General features: G+C 44.3%; 1 protein-coding gene across 1 annotated transcript in view; it reads left to right on the forward strand.

Annotated features, from left to right (window-relative positions):
- Nucleotides 1-23,862, forward strand: part of sash1a (SAM and SH3 domain containing 1a) — a gene marked incomplete at both ends in the record, with an annotated part of 456,478 nt that overhangs the window by 354,855 nt on the left and 77,761 nt on the right. Inside the window, 2 exons of the mRNA XM_080744028.1 lie at nt 13,573-13,623; nt 14,510-14,559. Of these exons, the coding sequence (XP_080600154.1) occupies nt 13,573-13,623; nt 14,510-14,559 (101 nt within the window). The remainder of the gene's footprint in view (nt 1-13,572; nt 13,624-14,509; nt 14,560-23,862) is intronic.

Consider the following 23,862-nt stretch of genomic DNA (forward strand, 5'->3'; position numbering starts at 1 on the left):
TGCTTTAACTATTGAAAAATAGCAGATATACAAGCTCACATCGCGGCACTCGGTGCCGCGCTGCGAGCTTGTAGATCTGCTATTTTTGAAAAAATCGTGGAAAATTTGAGTGTCTTTTGAATCCTTCTAAGGTTTGTTGAAAAACCTATGTTTCTATGTCAGTTACAAACGTTCACTTTAAATAAAATACATATATTCAAAGATTACACATTTTCACGACTTAAAAAAAATGGCAGATCTACAAGCTCGCCGTGAGCTTGTATATCTGCTATTTTTCAATAGTTAAATCATCAAACAATTCTTGGCCTGAATGGATTAACACTTTTCATTTGGTCCTGAAAATATCACTGTAGCCTCAGTCTGGATTCACGCTGGAAAGCTCTGTGGCGTTCTTTCAGTTGCACAGAAGCTATGCAGAAGCTTTTGATGGTTTTGATGTGTGTGTGTGTGTGTGTGTGTGCGCGCGCGCGCAGAAATCGTTTCCTTTCTGACTACAGACATTGTGATTCCTCATTAGACGAACTCTCCCTCCCTGACCCGCTTCTATAAAGTCACGCATAAGCAATCAGGGAGCTCCACACACACACACACACACACACACACACACACACACACACACACACACACACAGCCAGCTAATTTGGCATGTGCGCGCACAGATAGCCCTGTAGACATCTACAAAGGGAAAGCGCGCGTTCGCTCATAAACACTCATTCATGTGTGTGTGTGTGTGTGTGTGTGTGTGTGGTGTGTGTGTGTGTGTGTGTGTGTGTGTGTGTGTGTGGTGGTTCAGGGTAAGTAGGCCAGTATCTCAGCTGATGCTGGTACAGTAGTTTTCAGTAAGTTCACGCAGAGGATAGCGTCCTCCCTCTGGGAGTGTGCAAAAGCCAAAACTAAGTTACACTTATGCATGGACACACACACGCACGCACGCACGCACGCACGCACGCACACAAACCTCACTGGTTTTGAAATTCTCTCGGAGAAGGTACGCATTATTGCGTATTATTTTATGCTTTAACTATTGAAAAACAGCAGATCTACAAGCTCGCAGCACGGCACCGAGTGCCGCGCTGCGAGCTTGTAGATCTGCTATTTTTGAAAAATCATGAAAACTAGAATTTTGACCCGATTCTATAAGTGTCTTTTGAATCCTTCTAAGGTTTTTTGAAGAAAAAAATAAAAACCCTACGTTTCTATGTCAGCAATCTGGCCAGCCATCGTCAAAGAAAAGGTCCTTTTCACTTAAATGGAGCTCGGTTAGTCTGTTCTTTGAGAGACTACTATGTCAGTGGTGCTTAAACCTTTTCATGTGAAGGACTCCCAAAATGATATGTTATTGGCCATGGACCCCCATCTCAAAATATTTAGTTCCAGGGACCCCCCAGAAGCACTGTGAGCTTGTATATCTGATATTTTTCACTGGTTAAAGCATTCAATAATTCTAGGCCTAAATGGGTTCAAATTCTCTCAGAAACCGTTTCGACCTCAAACTTCAAAACAGACCCTCTTTTCTTTATTCTCCCGTTATTGATGCGGCAGTCAAAGACAAACAAGACTTTTTTTTACCTTTTTAGGAAGCTTTTTTCAACGTGATTTTTTCCTCTCGACGTCCTGAGCTCGCAAACACAAATTCACCTCACAGATTGAGGCGCTGAAAGGGAAAAGGGGAAGTGGGTTTATTTGTTTTGTCTTTCTTCAATCGCCCCCCCCCCCTCTCTCTCTCTGAGATGGCAGGCGTAGACGGGGAGGAAGAGGAGCTGAGGAAGAGTAGGAGGAACACAACAAGAGACGCTTTGTGTGTCCTTGCACTTCTCTGGCCTCCTATCTGCAGGAGTGTGTGTGTGTGTGTGTGTGTGTGTGTGTGTGTGTGTGTGTGTGTGTGTGTGTGTGTGTGTGTGTGTGTGTGTGTGTGTGTGTGTGTGTGTGTGTGTGTGTGTGTGTGTGTGTGTGTGTGTGTGTGTGTGTGTGTGTGTGTGTGTGTGTGTGTGTGTGCTCGCGCGCTGATGATGGGACGATAATCGTTATTATTGTTTTCGTGATTAAAAAAAAATCCGCTTACGATATCGTATCGTGGAGATTATGGTGAAATTGTCCTCCGTCATGCACTGGTATACCCTGTGCAATTGGTGAAACACCCGTAAACATACTTGTTGATAGTCTGTTTTTCTCTTTGCCAAAAAATTGCAGATCCACAACCTCACAAGGAGTCGCAACCCGACGGGTTGTGAGGTTGTAGATCTGCTATTTGTTTTGGCAAACGTTCTGCCCCAGAATATGGATGCTGGGATTAAAGTGGTTGATAAAAGTGATTTTTTTCCCCCTTTTTTTACAGAGAACATTCAAACATACTTTTTTTTACAAACATAACAGAAAAACAACACCACAATTACAAAGATAACAATAATAACAATTTACATATTTCTTTTTGACATAGAGCACACATAACAACACCACCCAGGTTCCCATGCCACAAGGCCGGGTATTGCGGGTAAGTGGTTTGCAGAGGGAAATCGTCTACCCTACTCCCGGTTCCATCATCAAATGAGAAAGGTCGTTGCCCTTGACATAATGAATAAAATTCCCCATATTTTCCTCAAATAACTCTTGTTTGTTTTTGAGAGTGTACGTGATTCTTTCTAAAGGGAGGCACAAAGATAGTTCCCTAAACCACTGAGCGATGCTAGGTTTCCCTGACTTTTTCCATGAAAGGGCGATAACCCTTTTGGCTTGTAGGAACCCAAGGTCCAGAAATTTTATCTCGCAATTTTTGAGCGGTGGTCAGCAACGCTCCTATACGTGGCCGTGTGTGTGGGTCTGTCTGTCTGTCTGTCTGTTTGTCTGTTTGTCTGTCTGTCTGTCTGTCTGTCTCCGGGTATGTAGCCTGCAGTAACCTTTTCTGACCACACAGGGGCGCTGTTGTTTCAGGATAGGCCAGCATAGGCCAGGCACACTCACACACAAACACACACACACACACACACAGGGGGCACACACACACACACACACACACACACACACACACACACACACACACACACACACACACACACACACACACACACACACACACACACACACACACAGGGGGCACACACACAAACACACACACACACACACACACACACACACACACACACACACACACACACACACACACACACACACACACACCACCGCTCAGTTCACACGAGTGTGATTTTTATCTTATGGCCAATCGGGTAAAGGCTTAATAGGAAGAGTTTTGGGTCTAGCTCAATATTAATAAGTAGTATGCGTTGTAACTCCTTTCTAACCTCCTCCCAAAACTCCTTTATTTTGGGACATGTCCACAAACAATGGAACAGAGTGCCTTTATCATCGTTACATCTGGTACAAGTGTCTGGGATATTAGGATTAAATTTGTTTATTTATTCTGGCGTGATGTACACCCTCATCAGCCAATTATATTGCAGCAATGTTAAACGAGTTAAAAGTGACATTTTAAGAGTATTAGGCATATGTCAAAAATCACGATTATTTTGGTCACATCACTAGTATGTACGCAAACATGTGCTGCTTTGTGCATGTCTTGCTTGCACGTGAGAGTTTCTGTGCAGCGGTGGTGGTGGTGGTGGTGGTGTTGGTAACGTCACTGGCGGTCCTTGGCAGTCAGTGGGCCCGGTGCCCGTGGAGATATGCAGACACAGAGACGGTTCATATCACTGCCTGTCACAGCAGACTGGAGCAGCATCAAAGAGGATCTGATAGCTAAAGACTTCAAACACCACCTTTGTGAAAGTGTGTGTGTGTGTGTGTGTGTGTGTGTGCATGCGCTGCACTGCGCATGGGGAGGGGGGGGTTGCTCACTGCACCTGGGTGTGTGGCGCCTCTACGTCTTTGTCCTTGTGTGCGTTATTATATGAGCACCCACATTGAATAATGTGGGCACAAACACAATACCAGGGACGTGCAGGGAATGTTAGAGAGGCAGGGGCTGACATTTCTAAAAGGGCCTTTAGGTGAAAATATTGAAAATAGCAGAGCTCCAAGCTCACAACGTGTCGCACTGCCACACGTTGTGAGCTTGGAGGTCGGCTATTTTCGGTACTAAACTAAGCATAATCAAGTCCATACTGGAGATGTGGCGTAACGGCCTGGATTTCTACACAGTGAGGGCAATTCTTTCAACATAAGATGCTGCATTCAAGTTCAGGAGAGTTTGGACAAGGCAATTCTCTAGAATGCTGCCTTCAGGTATGGCATGGAAAGAGGGCATTTGCAATTCTCTTATCATAGTGAAAACTGCATTCATGATCTGGAGAGGGCACTTTATACAGACGGATAAAAGCCCCCCTTTGATGTCTGTGTGCACATGCCTGCAGCTTCGCTGTGACGTATTGTTTCGTCGTTTCACTGAAGCAAACAAACTCATAATAGCCGTAGCAAGGGTTTCATCCAGCACCTTGCAGCGCAACATGGTCGGGCCCCAACCCACTGCTTTGTAGGCCTCTGTGTAAATAATGTTTTTTATGACCAGACAGCTACCTGCGCTCTGACTTAGTCCATTTAGGTCTAGAATTATTGAATGCTTTAACTATTGAAAAATAGTGCCGCGGTGCAAGCTTGTAGATCTGCTATTTTTTTTAAATCATGAAAATTTGTGCAAATCTTTGAATACATTTGTAACTCAAATTTTGCTTCTGGGTGGTCCCTGGAACTAAATATTTTGAGATGGGGGTCCGTGACCAAATACATATCATTTTGGGGGTCCTTCACATGAAAATGTCTGAGCACCACTCACATAGAAACATAGGTTTTTCAAAAAACCTTTGAAAGATTCAAAGGACACTGAGCTTGTATATCTGCTATTTTTTCAATAGTTAAAGCATAAAATAATAATACGCAATAATGCGTACCCGTTCTGAATGACTTAAGGGACTCTCTGAATTCCCCCGGACGGACAAATCTTCCGGCAGCTCTTCCGTCCTCTCGTGATTTACGTCCCAGAGAAGCTTCCGGACGGTCCCTCTCCTTCTGCTTCGCTGAGCGCTCTAACAGATAAATGCAGACGCAGGCGCACGGTGGGCTTGTTGCTTAAAATGAACCTAAAGTTACTGTAAAGTTCCAGATAAAGCCAGACAGACTGTCTCAGTAGCGTTCAGTCATGGCTGTGTCTGGCACTCTGGTGATTACTGTTGTGATAAGTGTAGGGTTCTGGCTAATTCTGAGGGCTTTTAGCTCTCTCAGCACTTTATAAGTTGTCCTAAGTTACTCACATGACCTGTAGGCTCTGGTCTCTTAGAGGACGTTATGTCACCTCTCTGACTAAGTCCCCATAAACGTCAGAGTCACTCACTACTAGCTTAGCCGGGGGTACGCGGCAGCTACACCCATGTCCGAGCCCAGTTCAAGGAAATGAAGCTGGAGTCATTGTGATTAGCAAGCATGCGTTGTTTAGTCCAGGTACAAATGTAGAGACACTGAGGCAGTTTCCTGTAGATGTCATCCTTTACTTACCCATTTAGATAATATCATAAAAAACACCTTCCTTTTCCTGAACCGTGTTGAGGAAGCCCAGCTATGATTCATCCTTTGTGATGATGCTGCGCTGTCATCAGAGATCAGCTTGAACTAAAATGCGGGGACGTGCAGAGAATGTTAGAGAGGCAGGACATTTCTAAAAGGGCCTTTTGGTGGAAATATCGAAAATGGCAGACCTCCAAGCTCACAACGCGTCGCGCTGCGACGCGTTGTGAGCTTCGAGGTCGGCTATTCTCTGTGAGTTCCAGGAGACTTTGGACAAGGCAATTCTCTTGAATGCTGCCTTCAGGTATGGCATGGAAAGAGGGGCATTTGCATATCTTTCACCATAGTGAAAACTGCATTCATGATCTGGTGAGGGCACTTTTTACAGATGGATTAAAGGGCAGAGGCTCAAGCCCCCTTTGATGTCTATGTGTGCACGTGCCTGCTGAAATGCCATACCTAGCTGTTCACAGGATGCACAGGATGCGATGTTCACTGCTCCGTCCTAGAACACCATGCCAAGCTCACCAAACACTAGAAATGTCTTGTCTCTTTAGCTATCAGATTACTGACTCTGTATGTAGGCTGAGATACATGTACTGCTACTGTAGGCTTTGACCTCAGATGCATACGCACGCACACACATTTTTATTGGTCCCTTATTTTTCTGTTTCCTACATTTAGTTTTTAATTATTTCAAAATGTTAAAAAAAAAACATGCCCCAAAAAGTAAAGTTTATAAATTAATAAATGTATACATTAATAAATAAAAGAAAAATCTAAGAAATTCCATAAATTAGAAAACAAATGTTTAAGAAGCAGTGAAAATAGTCGATCTACAAGCTTACAACGTGTCGCTTCGCGCCGTGTTGTGAGCTTGTAGATCTGCTGTTTTCACTAGCTTGTGTACCGGGCAAAAGTAAAATTTCGGTTTTTGGCCGCAAGCTAAAATGTGTGTGAACCACTGGCTCAAATGGTACTATACAGTATAGCTCTCTGCTGTACCTTGGCAGAAGTTGATGTGAAATCATTCACAGCACTCCTCTCAGTTCCCAGAGGAGGGCTGTGCGTTCAGACATCTATTGGGGAGTGACTTGACCTGCATCACCCCTGCCCCACTTGAGACGTCTGAGCTGATGTATGAATCTGTGCATTGAGCTTATATCAGCCTCTCTTCCCACATGTCAGAAAACCATGCTCTGGTAGTCATTATCCTAAGTCATAGAACTGAGATTCTCTCCCATATGAGAAAAATCCAGAACACTTTAGAAGGTTTTGTAACAAGTAAACACTATTGTTGAAAATGGAACTTGATACAAAACCTTAACATCTATTACATCCACAACATGGCATGTATCTGGGATTTTTTGAAGGGAATTTCCTCTTTTACAAAACCAAATCAGTGTTTGTAGCATGAGAATGTCTTGTGTTGTGGCTACCCTGATTACAAGGGCATGCAGTCAGACTGAAAGAGGTAGTGAGAACTCCTTTTCACTCAGTGTTTTTTTTTTCTCATAGCTTTGGGAAGTTTAAGAGGTTTAAGAACTGCCCTGCTGTTTGCACATCCTCAAAGATGTATGAGTATGACTACAGACCACTAGCCTCCACATTTCTGACATAGCTTAGAGTAAACCCTATGAACAGCATACTGGGATGCATGGCCAACTTCTCCTTTGCTAGCTCATTCCCAATTCAATTCAATTCAAAGGGGCTTTATTGGCATGAGAAAACATATGTTTACATTGCCAAAGCAAGTATCACAAATACAATAAAAAACAGTTGAAAATGGGAAACATATATACAGTTGGAGGGGTACAGCATTGAGTAAACAGAGCTATGTTGCATTGTGACATTTTATATATATACAGGGTACAAATAGCAGCATTATTCTTTCTCAAAATGCATTTAAAGGTATCAGCTCTGTTTCATACTGTGCAGTAGGTCTAGATGTCAATCCGGTTTATGGTCCTAAAGGCCCATTCCCACTGGGCCAGATAACAGATATCTGGAGATATTTCTCCAGATATTTTTCCATGCAAAGTGGATGGTAGATACAGATAAAACCACAGATATTTGCCACAGATACTTTTATCTGTGGCAAATATTTTTTTTATCTGTATCTACCATCCACTTTGCATGGAAAAATATCTGGAGAAATATCTCCAGATATCTGTTATCTGGCCCAGTGGGAATGGGCCTTTAGGGTGGTTGTGTTTCTAGCCTTCTTTTGTCGCAACAGTTCACAAATCTTGCTGCTGTGTTTGCGCATTGTTGTATTTCTCCCAGTAGATATGGGAGTTTTTCATCATTGGTCGAGTTTTCAAATTCACTTGGGGTGTGTGTAATCTGTGGGAAGTATGCGTCTCTAATGTCTTGGTATAGTGGGCAGGTGGTTAGAAAGTGTAGCTCTGTTTCTACCACATTTTGTGTGCAGTGGGTACATAGCCTATCTTCCCTTGGGAGTGGGGTCTGTCTGTGCCGGCCTTTCTCTATTGCAAGGCTGTGTTCGCACCATTCCCATGGTGCCTGTTTGTTGCATCGTCATAGCCCTTAAAGCATTATGCAATATAATATTCCTGTTCCCTAATCTTTATGGACGTTTTCACTTTCACTTATTCACATTCTATTTCCTCATGGTAGCTTACCAGTAAATTATAAAACTATTATTGTGACCGTAGGTGGCAGTTTACTGTCAGAACCGGCTCAGCTTGTCCGTATTGTGTAACGCCTCACACTGTGGTTCCCCTGACACATCACTGTGACATCACATGTGACATCACAGTGATGTCAGATACTCAGAGCAGGGATAAGGCTTGACACCGTGGTTCCCTTGACACATCACTGTGACATCACATGTGACATCACAGTGATGTCAGATACTCAGAGCAGGGATAACGCTTGACACTGTGGTTCCCTTGACACATCACTGTGACATCACAGTGATGTCAGATACTCAGAACTGGTATCTCCATATGGGAGAGTGTTTTCTGCTGGTGATTCAGTCCGAGTGTATCAAAGGGTGCGTTCGGAAATGCGCACCGGGTGTGGTTAGGGTTAGGTTTAGGTATAGTTTTACTGAGGTTAAGGTTAGGGTTAGGGTTAGGTTTAGGCATAGTTTTACTGAGGTTAGGGTTAGGATTAGGGTTGGGTTTAGGCACTCACTACACTGAGCACACACCCGGTGCGCATTTCCGAACGCACCCTTTGATACACTCGGACTGAAACACCAGCAGAAAACACTATCCCATCTCCATATATGGGCATAAACAGGTGACATCACAGTGGTGTGGCTGGTTCAGACTGGGATGTATGACCATAAAAGGGATTATATGTTGTGATGTCATGGGAACCACTCTATGCCCATATATGGAGATCCCTGATGTCATCAATATTAAGCCCATATCTAACAGGACTTCACATCCATATATGGGGAACTGGTCCGATATACATCACTGGCCAGGCGGCCAAGGGCAAGGTCGCTTGTCGCCCTGAGGCGTCTTACTAGTCTTATAGGCTACATATCTATCAATATTGCAATAAGATGACCATCAAACAGTTGAGAATGTGTCTATTATGTGATGTCATAGTATATTGAGTTAGATTTCCATACAGGACATATACGATGGATACTGTGTCAGCAAAGCCTGTCAAAGATCCTAGTCACCCCAACCATGGCCTGTTTCAGATGTGGTTCCACATCCACAAGGCCAAGGGCAGTAGGCTGCCTCGCAGCGACTTCCCCCAGGCTATCAGTACTGTGAATGACAAGACCAGGTACAAGAGCATGCAGGAAGCGCTGGAAAAGTGAATTCCCTCAAGCGTTCAGCTCTGTAGACCTGCATGTCTGTCTGTGTGTAGAGAGGCAGTCACACACACGATCACACCATAGCACCACTGACACACCTACCTCCATGTTTAAACACATACCACTGACACGTGACTTTTTGTATATTCACACAAACATGTGCACAACACTGATTACCCCTATGCGCACACACACACACACACACACACACACACACACACACACACACACACACACACAGGCTGTAGCTCTAAATAAGCTTACAGGAAAAACACAACCATGCAAGTGTGGGTGCTTTTTCATAGGACCAAATCCTTCTCTACTATTTTTAGCATGAGGGTTTGACTTTTACAGAATCACGTGTTTTTTTATGTTGAAATCTAAGTCCCAGATTTGTTGTGGTTCTCCAGACCTCCGGCCTCCGTTCCGTAGAAACGGTTCGCACCGCGGCTTGTGGACACAGTCACAGGCCACGAGGACAGCTGCTTTAGACCATTTAGGCCTAGAATTATTGAATGCTTTAACCAGTGAAAAATAGCAGATATACAAGTAGATCTGCTATTTTTGGAAAAAGTCGTGAAAATGTGTGCAAATCTTTGAATATATGTATTTTCAAAGCGAACGTTTGTCACTCAAATTTTGCTTCTGGGTGGTCCCTGGAACTAGATATTTTGAAATGGGGGTCCTTGGCCAAATAAATATAATTTTGGGGGTCCTTCACATGAAAAGGTTTGAGAACCACTGACATAGTAGTCTCTCAAGAACAGACTAACTGAGCTCCAGTTGAGTGAAAAGGACCTTTTCTTTGACGATGGCTGGCCAGATTGCTGACATAGAAACATAGGGTTTTTCCAAAAATCTTAGAAGGATTCAAAAGACACTTATAGAATCGGGTCAAAATTCTAATTTTCACGATTTTTCAAAAATAGCAGATCTACAAGCTCGCAGCGCGGCACTCGGTGCCGCGCTGTGAGCTTGTATATCTGCTATTTTTCAATAGTTAAAGCATAAAATATTGCGTCATAATGTGTTCACGCCTAAATGGGCTAAACCATGAAAACAGGCCTGACAGACGTTGCTCCCAAACTGGAGAAGCTCAAAAACATGTTTTGAGACCAAGAGTTGACAAACTTAGCTTTTTTTTTCCCTACTGCTTTTGGCACACACTGGTGGTTATTAGTATTCTAGTCGTTGCTTTGAAGCCAGGACATTACTCTTATCCATGTTGCATTCCACTCTGTTTTTTCGCAGACACTGCGCCCGCATCGTTTGCACTCATCTGTTGTCGTTTCAGTTCTGTCAAACATGGTTAGACATGTTATTTTGTATATACTCTATAGCAGGGGTCTTCAAGGTTTTCAGGCCAAGGACCCCTTAGTTGAGGGAGAGATGAAGCAGGGACCCCCACAACCTTTTCATACATTCCATAGTTTCATTGTTTGACAGCACAATCATCAGTGTATTTTGGATTCATGTCAATTTGTGTTTTCAGATATTTAACCACTTGAACCGTCAATACTTAATGAACTTGACCTTTCACTCTGTACTTAGTCTGCTCTTTTTCCCCTCTACACCAAAGCTCTTTGCCGAAAATAGCCGATCTACAGAAAATAGTGCAAGGCGTTGTGAGCTTGTAGATCTGCTATTTTTGGCAAAAGTTCTCAGAAATGTGGATGCTAGGGTTCGAGCGGTTAATATGAAAAAAGGAGAAAAAAAGGTTTCTATCAAACAAGATTTGGAGGACCCCCTATAGTAACTCTGAGGACCCCCTAGGGGTCCCAGACCCCCTGTTGAAGTGAGGTCCAGGGACCCTCAGTGTTCCTTGTGGGGGTTACAAATGGACCCTTAAAGGTCTGTAACTCTGAGATTCAAACAAAAGCGTTTGAGAGCCACTGCTCCATATGCAAGCTGGCAGGAATTCCACCGCGTGACGCAGGCGTCGTACGAGGGAGGAGCTCAACGACGCCGCTGTGTTTGCTAGTCCCTGCCTTTCGTGACATCGGTGGAGCCATTTTAATCGTTCATTGTTGTGTTGGGAAAGTCAGGTAACCTCCCTGTCAGGTCATAGTATTACCCGACACTTAGAACAAGTGCTGCCGGTTTTTAACAGCCTCAAGCGTGACTTGACACACTCTCACCAGACATTAGTGCGTCTCTGGGTGTGTTGATAACGTGTACACGTGCGTTTGTTTGTTTTTCTTGATAAGCAGGTACTGTAGTGTATATCTGCCTGTGTGAACGGCATTGATATCGCAGCCAATTAATTACTTTCACCCTGGTATCCTTATTTAGGGCAGGGGTTCCCAAACTTTTTTGTCTCAGGGCACCCCATTAATATTTGTTTTAATCCGAGGCACCCCCACATTATAATTTTCACCCCAGCACCTTATATTTATAGCATATCGTCGTTGTCGGGTGGAAACCTTGTATGTCCAAAACCGTTCGTTTTGTTGCGACCGTAGGTCGCAGTTACTTGCACACTATCCAAACCTCCACCGGCTGTCCCTCCGTCACTCCCTCCGTCACTCTGTCACACGTCACACGTCACACTTTTGCCCTGCTCATATCTCTGCAACCGTTGCCCCGATCCATGCCAGATTTTGCACACACACTCCTTGCCTGCCAAACTACAACCTCCAAGGACCCCCGGAGTTTCGGGGACCCCCAGGTCCCTGGGGGACCCCCAGGTGTAAAAAATTACCAAATGTGCAAAAATGACCAAATGACCACCCCAACGGGGCTGCTCTCTCTGTGTCACACACACACACACACACACACACACACACACACACACACACACACACACACACACACACACACTCTCTCTCTCTCTCAAACATAATGTGTGACCTGCCAAGTGGCAAGGAATGTTGCCACTGTCCTGTCCTCTCTCTCTCACACACACACACACACACACACACACACACACACACACACACACACACACACACACACACACACACACACACACACACACACACACACACACACACACACACACACACACACACACACACACACCCCTTCACACCAGGGAGTCCAGGAAGGATGAGCCTCCATGCTTAAATAAACAGACCTGGGTCCACTATCAAGATCTGCCTGTGGGTGTGTCTACTTTTAGCAGGAGAGCTTGCATCTTGCATGCTAGTATTGGCATTTCTCCCAAACTCAATGAAGCCAACACACAAGATTTCTGCTCCTACAGAATTTGCCCTAAAATCACACAAACCACTACACAGTATCTCTACAGTCACCCTGCTCCTACAGATTTTGCCCTAAAATCATGCACACCAGTACACAGTATCTCTACAGTCATGTAATCACAACGCATCTGTCCCATCTAGCGCCACCATCAGGACGATTTTGCACAAACTACTTTTTGGCCTATTTATGGAGATAAGCGACCAACGGTCGCTTATCTCCCGATTAGGGAGTCTTACTGGTATTTATCATCTATAAAATGTACTAAACTAGTGAAAACAGCAGATCTACAAGCACACAACGCCTCGCATCGGCGTTGTGTGCTTGTAGATCGGCTGTTTTCACTAGTTTTGTGTGACAGTCTTGTAGGATGAAGCAGGGCTTTGCTTTACCAAAAGACATACACATTTGAAACTTGGAGATACGAGGTTTCTGCCCGACAGTGACGATATTTGAGTGATTATGTTGCGAGGAAAACGTTGAGATAATAGCCATTTTGGTTAGAACTGACAGAAAATAACTTTGTACTTCAAGTTTAAAATGATACTAAATATTATTTCAAGTGTCCAAATAAATTATCTCGCGGCACCCCTGGACTGCTGTCGCGGCACCCCAGGGTGCCCCGTCACCCACTTTGAAAACCCCTGATTTAGGGCATGTCATTAAAGCTGAACATTTGTACATTTCTAAAACAAGTTACACATTTTCGACATTTTTTTTTTTTAATACTATTTTTATTTGGGTTTTGGGCATACCAAGGAATAATTTCACAGTTATAAACAGAATATAAAAAAGGCAGCGATATGGTACAATGAGTAATATAAGTAGTAATATTCATTTTCGACATTTTTAATTGTTTTATTTTTGAAAACAGCAGATCTAATAAGCTCATTGCATTGCGTCGTGTGGTGAACTTGCAGACGGGCTATTTTCAGACGGCCTAAGTAGATTAAAGGATTTTAATTGGTTAACCTGTAACCAGTGTTTTTTAGATGTCTTCACCCCTTCTCTTCAGTGCAGTTCTTTTTAAACACTAACATATTGTCTCTCTGTCTCAGGAGAAACTGGATGCCAGCACCACCTCCCTGCAGCTCCGCTCTGAGATACAGGTGAGAAAGCGTACATATTATGGTACACATCACACTCTTAACAGTTTGGCTGCTCTCGGTAGCCAAACACGTTCACAGACGAGATAAGGTTTCCATGGTAACCCGCATCTCAGACGCTTGCTACGGGTGCTGGTGAAAGAAAAAACTGCATACGTCATGACGCAACGCAGCCAGAAGCAACCGAGAGCGGCCATTATCCATTGACTCCTATTCTATACTGAAACATAAAAACGGCTTTATCTCGAAATAAGGTGCAAATAACGCCGAGGAGGCCGAGATCAGCTTGTCTTCACGGCGACACTATGCCGTGATGGTCGGCCCCGGTTAGGATTTTAGTTTTCGCGACCGTTTGTAAACAAACAGACGTCCATCTTGGATCGTCAGTGTACACCCACGTGCACACACACGGAGCTTCCGGGGCTCTTCAAAATAAAGCGTAAGTGAATGGTGGCGTCCTGAGTGTTAAAGGGGTCATGCAATCAAAAAAATAAAAAATATATTTATTTTTTCCTGACCTCAATTACACCCCCCAAAAAAGAACATTCAACATTCCGTGTTATTTTATAATTAGGCTCAGAAAAGTGAGTTCATGTGGTTGTAGTGGAGGGTGTATCACCTTTGATGTTACTTTCTAATGTGTTTGTATCGTTCTAATGCACCATTTACCATTTACCAGTTCAGTTGTTGCGTTCACCCTAACCCTACAACCACATCCTCCCCTGGATGATGATGCATACGTCCAGAGGCATGTCATGGCCCCTTTAACACAGGCATAAAAATACAAGAAGAAAGCACTACATCTTGGTTTATCCTTTATGGTGTGGCTGCGTGACAGGAACTCTGATTGAATCTATCTGACAGTGGTTCCTCTTCTCTGCCCCCACAGGAGTCGCTAGGCTTCAGCAGCGAGGTGTCCACACCGGAGACCGACAGAAAGTACGTAAAAACGGCCCCCGTTGGTGATCTATTGTTGTAATGTGTATGGGAGAACTGTGAAGCATCCCTTCTGCCCCTGAACTGAAAATGTGTGTCTGTTGAACAGAGGCGTCACAAGAGGCGTTACTAGGGCCCAAGGTGGAGGGGCCTTCATTATTTTATACTTTAGCTATTGAAAAATAGCAGATCTACAAGCTCGAGCTCGAGCTTGTAGATCTGCTATTTTTGAAAAGTCGTGAAAATGTGTGCAAAAGGCGTGAAAATGTGTGCAAATCTTTGAATATATGTATTTTCTAAGCGAACATTTGTAACTCAAATTCTGCTTCTGGGGGGGTCCCTGGAACTAAATATTTTGAGATGGGGGTCCGTGGCCAAATACATATCATTTTGGTGGTCCTTCACATGAAAAAGTTTGAGCAGCACTGACATAGAAACATAGGTTTTTCAAATAAACCTTAGAAGGATTTGAAATATTCGCACAAATTTTCACAGGTTTTTTCAAAAATAGCAGATCTGCAAGCTCGCAGATCTGCTATTTTTCAATAGTTAAAGCAGAAAATAATGCGTTCCCAGTTCCCCCTATGAAGAACATCCCAGAATCTGGTGCGACACCCCTGTAGCATGAATCACACTTAGCCGTTGCAGCGAGTCCACGGTTGAGGAGGGAGAGGGGGTTGGGTGGGGGGGGGGTGTTGGGGGTCCGCTTTGGCGTGGAAAGATAAGCATGCACAGATGCGCTCCATGTGATTGATAGGTATCTCATGTGACTGCTTGTGCAACGGGTCAGTGACCTCGCCCATGGTGAGCCCTGGAGGTCAGTGGAACACATGAAAAAGTTCAACTTCTGGGATGAATGGGATGCTGTGTGAGTAGCCAGGAAAACGCTACGTCTGTGAGCTGACCTCTGACCTCGGGTGTACATGTAGGTAGAAATAGGGCATTCACCAAATATTCGAATATTCGAATATCAAAGTCACTATTCCACTTTGTTCACCGAAGTCGAATATTCGCTTATTTAATTTTTTATTGTTTTCTCTTTAAAAATATATTTAGTATATAATGCTTGGCTAGATAGGAAGTCATAAGAATGAGTTGTCAATGCCCCTGGTGGATGAATTTGTTAATGCTCTATACTAGGGGTTCTCAAACCTTTTTAGGCTGTGACCCCCAAAATAAACATATTTGAACTGGGTACCCCCCACCCTGACAAGCACTTGGAATTGTATGTATTACATCCAGTGATTTTGTGACTCGGTTCTGCAGATAAATATTGTGAAAATAGCAGATCTAAATAAATATCTGTGGCATATATTTTTTTTTATCTGTATCTACCATCCACTTTGAATGGAAAGATATCTGGAGAAAGAGATTTTTTTTCCTGTTATCTGGCCCAGTGGGAATGGGCCTTTAGCCTGGGCTAGATATGTTTGTACCAGTTACGAGCGGCTGCCGCCTGTAAGTGGTTTTTCAGGACGATTTTAAAGGATGCTAGGGATTTACTCTCCTTTAAGGCCTTCGGTAAGGCCTTCCACATTTTGGTGGTATAGCAGGAGAACGAGTTTGACCCTTTGTTTGATTTGACTCTTGGTTTGAACGTGATCTGTGGCGCTGCCTCTGCTGTTGTAAATGTGGACGTCCTCAACGTTTTTAAAGTATTTTGTCAGGCACATGGGTATCTTAGTGGTGTAGTGTATATCTTGTACATCTTGTTGTACAAGATCTTGTTCATATCTTGTTTATCTTTTTTGTGCCTAAAAATAACGTTGGCGGAACGATCATGAAGAAATTCCGATGACATGCCAATGAAACAGACCACTTTCGAATGTATGCTGCACTCTGTCAGTTTCCTGAAAAGAAATCTCCTGAAAAGAAGGTCGCTCTGTACGTTGTGGCAATGTGACTTGATGTTTTGGCCTTATCGCCAAGTCGCTTGCATGCGAGCATTCCTAATTTTCTAGACATGATGGTTCACAGTTTCTCTTGCAAGAATATAAAGACAACTTGTTGAAGTTGTTATCCAGCCGAAGGCCATTGCTTACAGAATATAGTGCCACCACTTTAGGGTGGAAAACTCTAGAGTCAAACCACTTCACTGAAGAACACATCAGTTTGAAAGGAATTGGATGATCAGACAGTGGAGGGTTCTATCACCAATGAATTTTAACTCACTACACAATAGAATCAAAAACTTGATTAAATTAGGTTGACCAGACGTCCCGGTTTGGACGGGACAGTCCCGTTTTCACTACAAAATTGTCCCGGTTTTCGGCAGAATTAAAATAATAGCTGTTTTCAGTGGTTGCATAGACATTTATCATGTTCTTTTCATGTAGGCTAAACATGCTCACCTAACCAACCAGAAAACATGAACAAATTCATTGCGTGTCTGAATTCAACGCTGAGACTGTTTGTCAATCACTCACTGCCTGTATGCAACCCTGCGTGTATGTGCGCGTGCACGAACGTTGGATAATGGGCACGCACGTGCACGGTAACGTGCGCATTGCTTTGAGGGTCCCAGTTTTTGGCAGCAGTGGTTCGCTTCCCGGTTTGAACGGCTGAAAATATGGTCACCCTAGATTAAATGCTAATTGCGACCGTCAGGTCGTATTTACTACCAAAACCTCCACCGGTTGTCCGTCCGTCAGTCAGTCAGTCCGTCCGTCACACGTCACACTTTTGCCCTGCTCATATCTCCGCAACCGTTGCCCCGATCCATGCCAAATTTTGCACACACACACTCCTTGCCTGCCAAACTACAACCTCCACCCACCAATTCTCACATGCCCCTCTTCTAGCGCCACCATGAGGCCCATTCTTGCAAAACATATTTTTGGACACTGCTCCTACAATCTTTGCCCTATAATCACGCAAATCGGTACACAGTATGTCTACACTCATCTCTTCAACATGGATCTGTCTCCTTTAGCGCCACCTTGAGGCCGATTTCTTATAACACTTTTCTGGACACTACTCCGTCAGGCCGCTTTTTTCAAACACATTTTTGGACACTGCTCCTACAAATTTTGCCCTAAAATCACGAAAATCGGTACACCCCACATTCTCTGAGCCAACCAAAACTATACATTGGCCACACAACTAGGAACCAATGCCAGTTACAGCCCTCTTTGTGTATACATGTGACCTGACGGTCGCTTATCTCCCGATTAGGGAGTCTTACTGGTAAAATCAACAGAGAAATATTGCTGTCCTCCAGTCATGTCTTGGGGTTTCGCAACTCATGGCCTCTGTGATTACTTGGATACAAATATTGTGTTTCAGGTCAAATGTTTCACACACTGTCCCCGTTGCACATCATCTCAAACCTGACTCATTGGCCGGTTCCTTCCCCAGACGAGACTGACCGTCACGTACGGTCCCTGCAGTGTCTGAAGGAAACCCATGGAGGGTTTCCTCTGACTGACCCGTAACGCAGCTCAGTGGCTGTTCTGTTCTCTGCTGCGCCGTCAATGCTTCCTTCCTGGCTTTGTGTCTGTTGTGGGGAGGGAGGCTGAAAGAGAGAGAGAGAGAGAGAGAGAGAGAGAGAGAGCACTATTGTGTATCATTATTTTATGCTTTAACTATTGAAAAATAGCAGATATACAAGCTCACAGCGCGGCACCGAGTGCCGCGCTGCGAGCTTGTAGATCTGCTATTTCTATAAGTGTCTTTTGAATCCTTCTAAGGTTTTTTGAAAAACCCTATGTTTCTATGTCAGCAATCTGGCGAGCCATCGTCAAAGAAAAGGTGCTTTTCACTTAACTGGAGCTCAGTTAGTCTGTTCTTGAGAGACTACTATGTCAGTGGTTCTTAAACCTTTTCATGTGAAGGACCCCCAAAATGATATTTATTTGGCCACGGACACCCATCTCAAAATATTTAGTTCCAGGGACCACCCAGAAGCAAAATTTGAGTTACAAACGTTTGCTTTGAAAATACATACATTCAAAGATTTGCACACATTTTCACGACTTTTTCAAAAATAGCAGATCTACAAGCTCACAGCGCGGCACTCGGTGCCGCGCTGTGAGCTTGTATATCTGCTATTTTTCACTGGTTAAAGCATTCAATAATTCTAGGCCTAAATGGGTTAAGAACAATGAAGGAAAGAGCAGGGTGGGGTTCCTTTTTTTGACTGGTTCCTGTAAGTGTGGCGTTTGCGTTGCGGGGCAGCACTTCTTCATCGCCGCGGAACGATTCTCACTCCAGCTGCGCCGGCGACTTTGTCACTGTCATGTCGGGAAGTGTCTCACATGGACGCGCTGAACTGCCCGACGTTTAGCTGTCACCCCTGTGCGTTGCTATTGGAGCATTCACGAATAGTGATTTTTAGTAATCGAATTATTCGACCTCAAAGTATTCGAATAGTCGAATATTCGACAGGACTGGCCAAACTGTCAAATATTAAGTAAGCAAGAGGCGAACATAGTGAAAATAGACGATCTACATGCTCACAACGCCTCGCGTTGCGAGGCGTTGTGAGCATGTAGATCTGCTATTTTCACAATATTTATCTGTGGAACCGAGTCACATTAAATGTAATACCTACAATTCCAAGTCCTTGTCAGGGTGGGGGTCCCCAGTTCAAATATGTTTATTTTGGGTGTCACGGCCTAAAAAGGTTTGAGAAGCCCTGGTATAGAGCATTAACACATTCATCCACCAGGGGCATTGATAACTCATTCTTATGGCCTCCTATCTAGCCAAGCTTTATAAACTGTATATTTTTTAAGGAGAAAACAATAATAAAAAAAAAGCTAATTTTCGACTTCAGTGAACAACGTCGAATAGTGACTTTGATATTCAAATATTCGAATATTTGGTGAATGCCCTAGTTGCTATCCTGTTATCCTGCTATCCATTCAAACTGGTGGAACTGTTCAATTAGAGTTAATTTATAATTACACTAAAACTAAAAGTATCCCGAAAACTTTTAGTTTTTATATCATGGATTCAGATCAAAGCAACAAGCGGCAAGTCCTTGATTAGGCTTGGTCCGTTGATTAAAGTTGGCCAACAGCATGCTACTTTTATCATTAATTTTGCGGTTTGAACGTACCAAGGAGCAGCACGTGTGATTTAATGAGGAGCAGGGCATCATTTAGACATAGGAATGTGGCGGATGGGGAATCACTGAGCGAGATGGTGAAGTAAGGTCAAATGCCAGCGGCTGGGTTTGCTGTTACATGACGTCTCAGGGGTGGACCATCCTTTTTATCTGTGCCAGGCCGATGGCCTCTCTCTGTGAGTCTGTCTGCCTGGGGAGGATAATCTCTAAACCACTGGACCCATCAGGCCACATTTCTTTCTGCACTCTGACAGTATGCCAAAGAAGTCTATCCCCTGGTATTTTTATACAATTTTGAGTGAAACGTTTTCATTTCGTGGATAATCTCAGATCCACAGTCCCGTCGCTCCGCCGATGTCCGAATATATAGTTCCTTACGGAAGTCATTATTAATATTAAGTCAGAGCGAGGTTCTCTTGACAGATATAAGCGCACCTCTCTAGTTTACTGTATTGTTCTGTCTTTCTTTGATTAACTCCTAAAGCAAGAGAGAGTAACATTTTTTGGAGAGTTTAATTAACACTTACTGTGTACAATTTTACAGTGTAATTCTTTATGTTCTTGACCACAAATCCTTCAGAAAAACAACCGATCTACAACCTCGCAACCCGTCGCAGCCACCCAGAGTCGTGAGCTTGTAAATCTGCGATTTCTGGCACGCGGCACCGCTGTAGGACCGAGCATCAGTCAGGCATGACCCTGTCTTAACACCCCCCCCCCCCCTCCCCCCCACCTATCCCTGGTGGAATTGCCATGTTCACGTGAGCAGCATATGCAGCATAGGAAGCACATACCACAGACATGATCTGTTCTCCCATACGGCCGTACAGGCATGACAAGAAACCCAGAGTGATGGGAACCAGATGCCCCAAGCATGATGACGTCTGCTGATTCCTAAAGCCCCTTTTCCACTGACATGGCCCTCAGCCACACCACCCCACTTGTGCCAGGTTTTCCACTACAAGGACCTGGGTAGAGTGGTGTGAAAGTGGTGCCAAACGTGGTACTAAAAAGTATCCAATCCAGAGTAGGTCTGAGCGAGGCCAAACAGGGCCAAACACTTCAGAATGACTGATCACTCACTGACTTTTCATTTAGACCACCAGGATATTGTGTTATTATAACCACTACAATTATTATCTATTATAGTGTATTATAATTATCTTAGTAATACATTATAATAAATTATAGTGCATCATAATCACAGTTATAATCCATTATAGTGTATTATAATTAGGATAGTTGTAATACAAATTTATATTGTGTTATAATCACAGTTAAAAGGGTCAATTTGTTTCTTACTGATAGAGGTACCTTTGTGTAATGGAAATTGTAGATATTTTATGTGGTGTGGTGTAGTGTGTTGTGGTTTAGTGCAGGGGTCTTCAACAGGGGGTACCAGAGTTACTACAGGGGGCCCTCCAAATCTTTGAGTGATAGAAACTTTTTTCCCTCCTTTTTTATATTAATCACTTGAACCCTAGCGTCCATATTCTGAGAACTTTAGCCAAAAATAGCAGATCTACAAGCTCACAACGCTTCGCGCTGCGAGGCGTTGTGAGCTTGTAGATCAGCTATTTTCGGCAAAGAGTTTTTGTAGAGGGGAAAAATAGCAGAACAAGTAAAGAGTGAAAGGTCAACTTTATTAAGTATTGACGGTTAAAGTGGTTAAATATCTGAAAACACAAATTGACATGAATCCAAAAAAATACACTGATGACTGTGCTGTCAAATGATGAAACTATATGGAATCCACGAAGGTTGTGGGGGTCCCTGCTTCATCTATCTCTCTCAACTAAGGAGTCCTTGGCCTGAAAACGTTGAAGACCCCTGGTTTAGTGTGTAGTGTGGTGCTAAAGCTGCAGTGGAAAGGGGGCTTTTGAATAGTTAAAACGAGAGCGAGAGAGAGAGAGGGGCCCCCCTAGCCGGGGCCCGACTGGTTTCTCTCTTCCTCCTGCCACTCTGTTTCTCTTCCTTTTTTTTTCTCTTAAATTTTTATCCCACGATTTTTGTAACCCATTTTTTCACCCGGTGCCAATTGCCTAAGCTGTGATCCTGGGCTCTACTCTCCCTCTGCCAACCTGGGGAGGGCCCCGAACTGAGCTCATGCTTCCTTCAATGCATGAGGAGTGAGCAGGCCGCTTCTTATCACCTGACAGGGGGAGCTTCCCCGGTTGGACGTAGCGCGTGAAAGGAACACGTTATTCCAATCAGTTCCATTCCCCTCCATCAGGCGCCCCGGCTGGTCAGGGGGAGGCTTTATAGAGACCAGGATTACTGCATGTTTTTGTGAGGGTATCTACCCTAGGAGACACGGGGAGAACATGCAAACTCCACACAGAAAGGCCCTTTTGCCAACCCCACCTAGGGTGTGGGCACTGATGACGCGGAGGAGGGAACACGCCCCCAGCACCCACAGTGTCCCCCGGCAGGAATCGAACCCAGGACCTTCTAGCTGTGAGGCGACAGCACTACTGACTGCGCCACCGTGCCCCCACTGTTTCTCTTCCTACCCTGCATGCACGTGTCCAGACAGAGATCCCCTCTGTCATAATTTCACTGTCGGGCAGAAACCTCGTATCTCCAAGGTTCAAATTTGGACTTAAAGCAAAGCCCCCATTCATCATACAAGACCTTGTCGCACAAAACTAGTGAAAACAGCATATCTACAATAGAGATGTGCCGATTGATCGGTGAGTGATCGCGATCGGCTGATAATGCCTCTTATCGGCTTTGATCGGTATGGGCCTCAATCAGCTTTGCCGATCTACAAGCTAGATCAGCTATTTTCACAATATTTATCAGTGGGACTGAATGTAACCTCAGCTTCAACTCCTACAAGTTGAATTGGATACTAAAGGACCTCAGCCTGCAATCACCTAATGTTTGTACTTAACATACAATGTCAATGTTTTGTAAGAAGAATCATTAAATATATAAATATTGCTACAGTAACACAATAAATAGAAGAATTTATGGATTTGACGCTGTGATCGGAAATATGGGTATATCGGCAGATACTGATTCCTAATAATAATTCTGACAGACCTAGCAGTACCCCACAACACACACACAAAACACGCACCACACACACAGCGCACTCACTCACTGACTCGCTCGCTCACACACAGGCTCCCATCAACACCTCTTTCTCTGGGACAATAGCATCCACAGGAGATTACCCAGACTTCCTTTTGGGTGAATGTGCCACCCTCCTCCCCCCCGCTATGCCTCCTCCGTCTCTATCGCCTTTGTTGGCAGGAATTGGGCACTGCTCCCATTATGCCATGGGAGGGGGGAGGAGGGGTGCGGGGGTATACGGAGCGAGGTGTTGACGGAGCGCGCTCAGAAGACCCCGACAACGCAGGGGAGGAGGGGTCAAGTGCAGGACTTCCTGCCTGGGAAGGTGATTGATTGGTTGGTTATTGTTGCAAAGTGGGCCGCGACTCGACCTATCAATTCATTAAGGCACCGCGGAGGCAAATGGGATTGAATGAAAAGCGCTTGCATGTGTTGACGCAAATGGAGCGGAGAACGCACGCAGCTTTGGTGGTGTGTTGGGGCAGCGAGTGCATGTTCCTTGTTCGTGGATTGTTTTCTAAACCACCAATAAGATGTGAATGTAGGCTGTCCCATGACAGAGGGCTCTGTTTATGGCAACAGCACCCCGTTGGAAAGATAAACCTGCGACGTCGGCAAAACATTTACCACGCGGCGTCCGGTGTTATGACCCTCACGGAGCAGTTATTTTTGAATAGAACACAAAATAAGGTGTGCTTGTGTGCGGGTGCGGACGTGCAGAGAGGCGTTATTTCAGAAAGACATAGGGGGATCTACAAGCTCTCAATGCATCGCCAAGCGATGCGTTAAGAGCTTGTAGATCCTATACTGACATAGTGCCTAATACCATTCCCAAAATTGGGACGCCAAATTGAAAGTGGTTCATAAATTAAATGGTTGCATTAAACAACTAGACTGCTCTCCGTCGAGGTGCCAACTTGCGTCTTGTGCTCTCGTGGCCATATATGGTCATTTGCACGTGCATGCGCACAGAGGTAGTCAAAATAAACGTGTGGTTCTGTGTGACTGTACGTTTCCTGCCACGGTACCAGTGTCCTCAGGCACGTGTCGTGCACACATAGACATCAAAGAGGGCTTGAGCCCATGCCCTTTTATCCGTCTGTAAAAAGTGCCCTCTCCAGACCATGAATGCAGTTTTTACTATGGTGAAAGAA

This window comes from Nannobrachium achirus (genome assembly GCF_963921795.1).
Source record: "Nannobrachium achirus genome assembly, chromosome: 16".
NCBI classification, from domain to species: Eukaryota; Metazoa; Chordata; class Actinopteri; order Myctophiformes; family Myctophidae; genus Nannobrachium; species Nannobrachium achirus.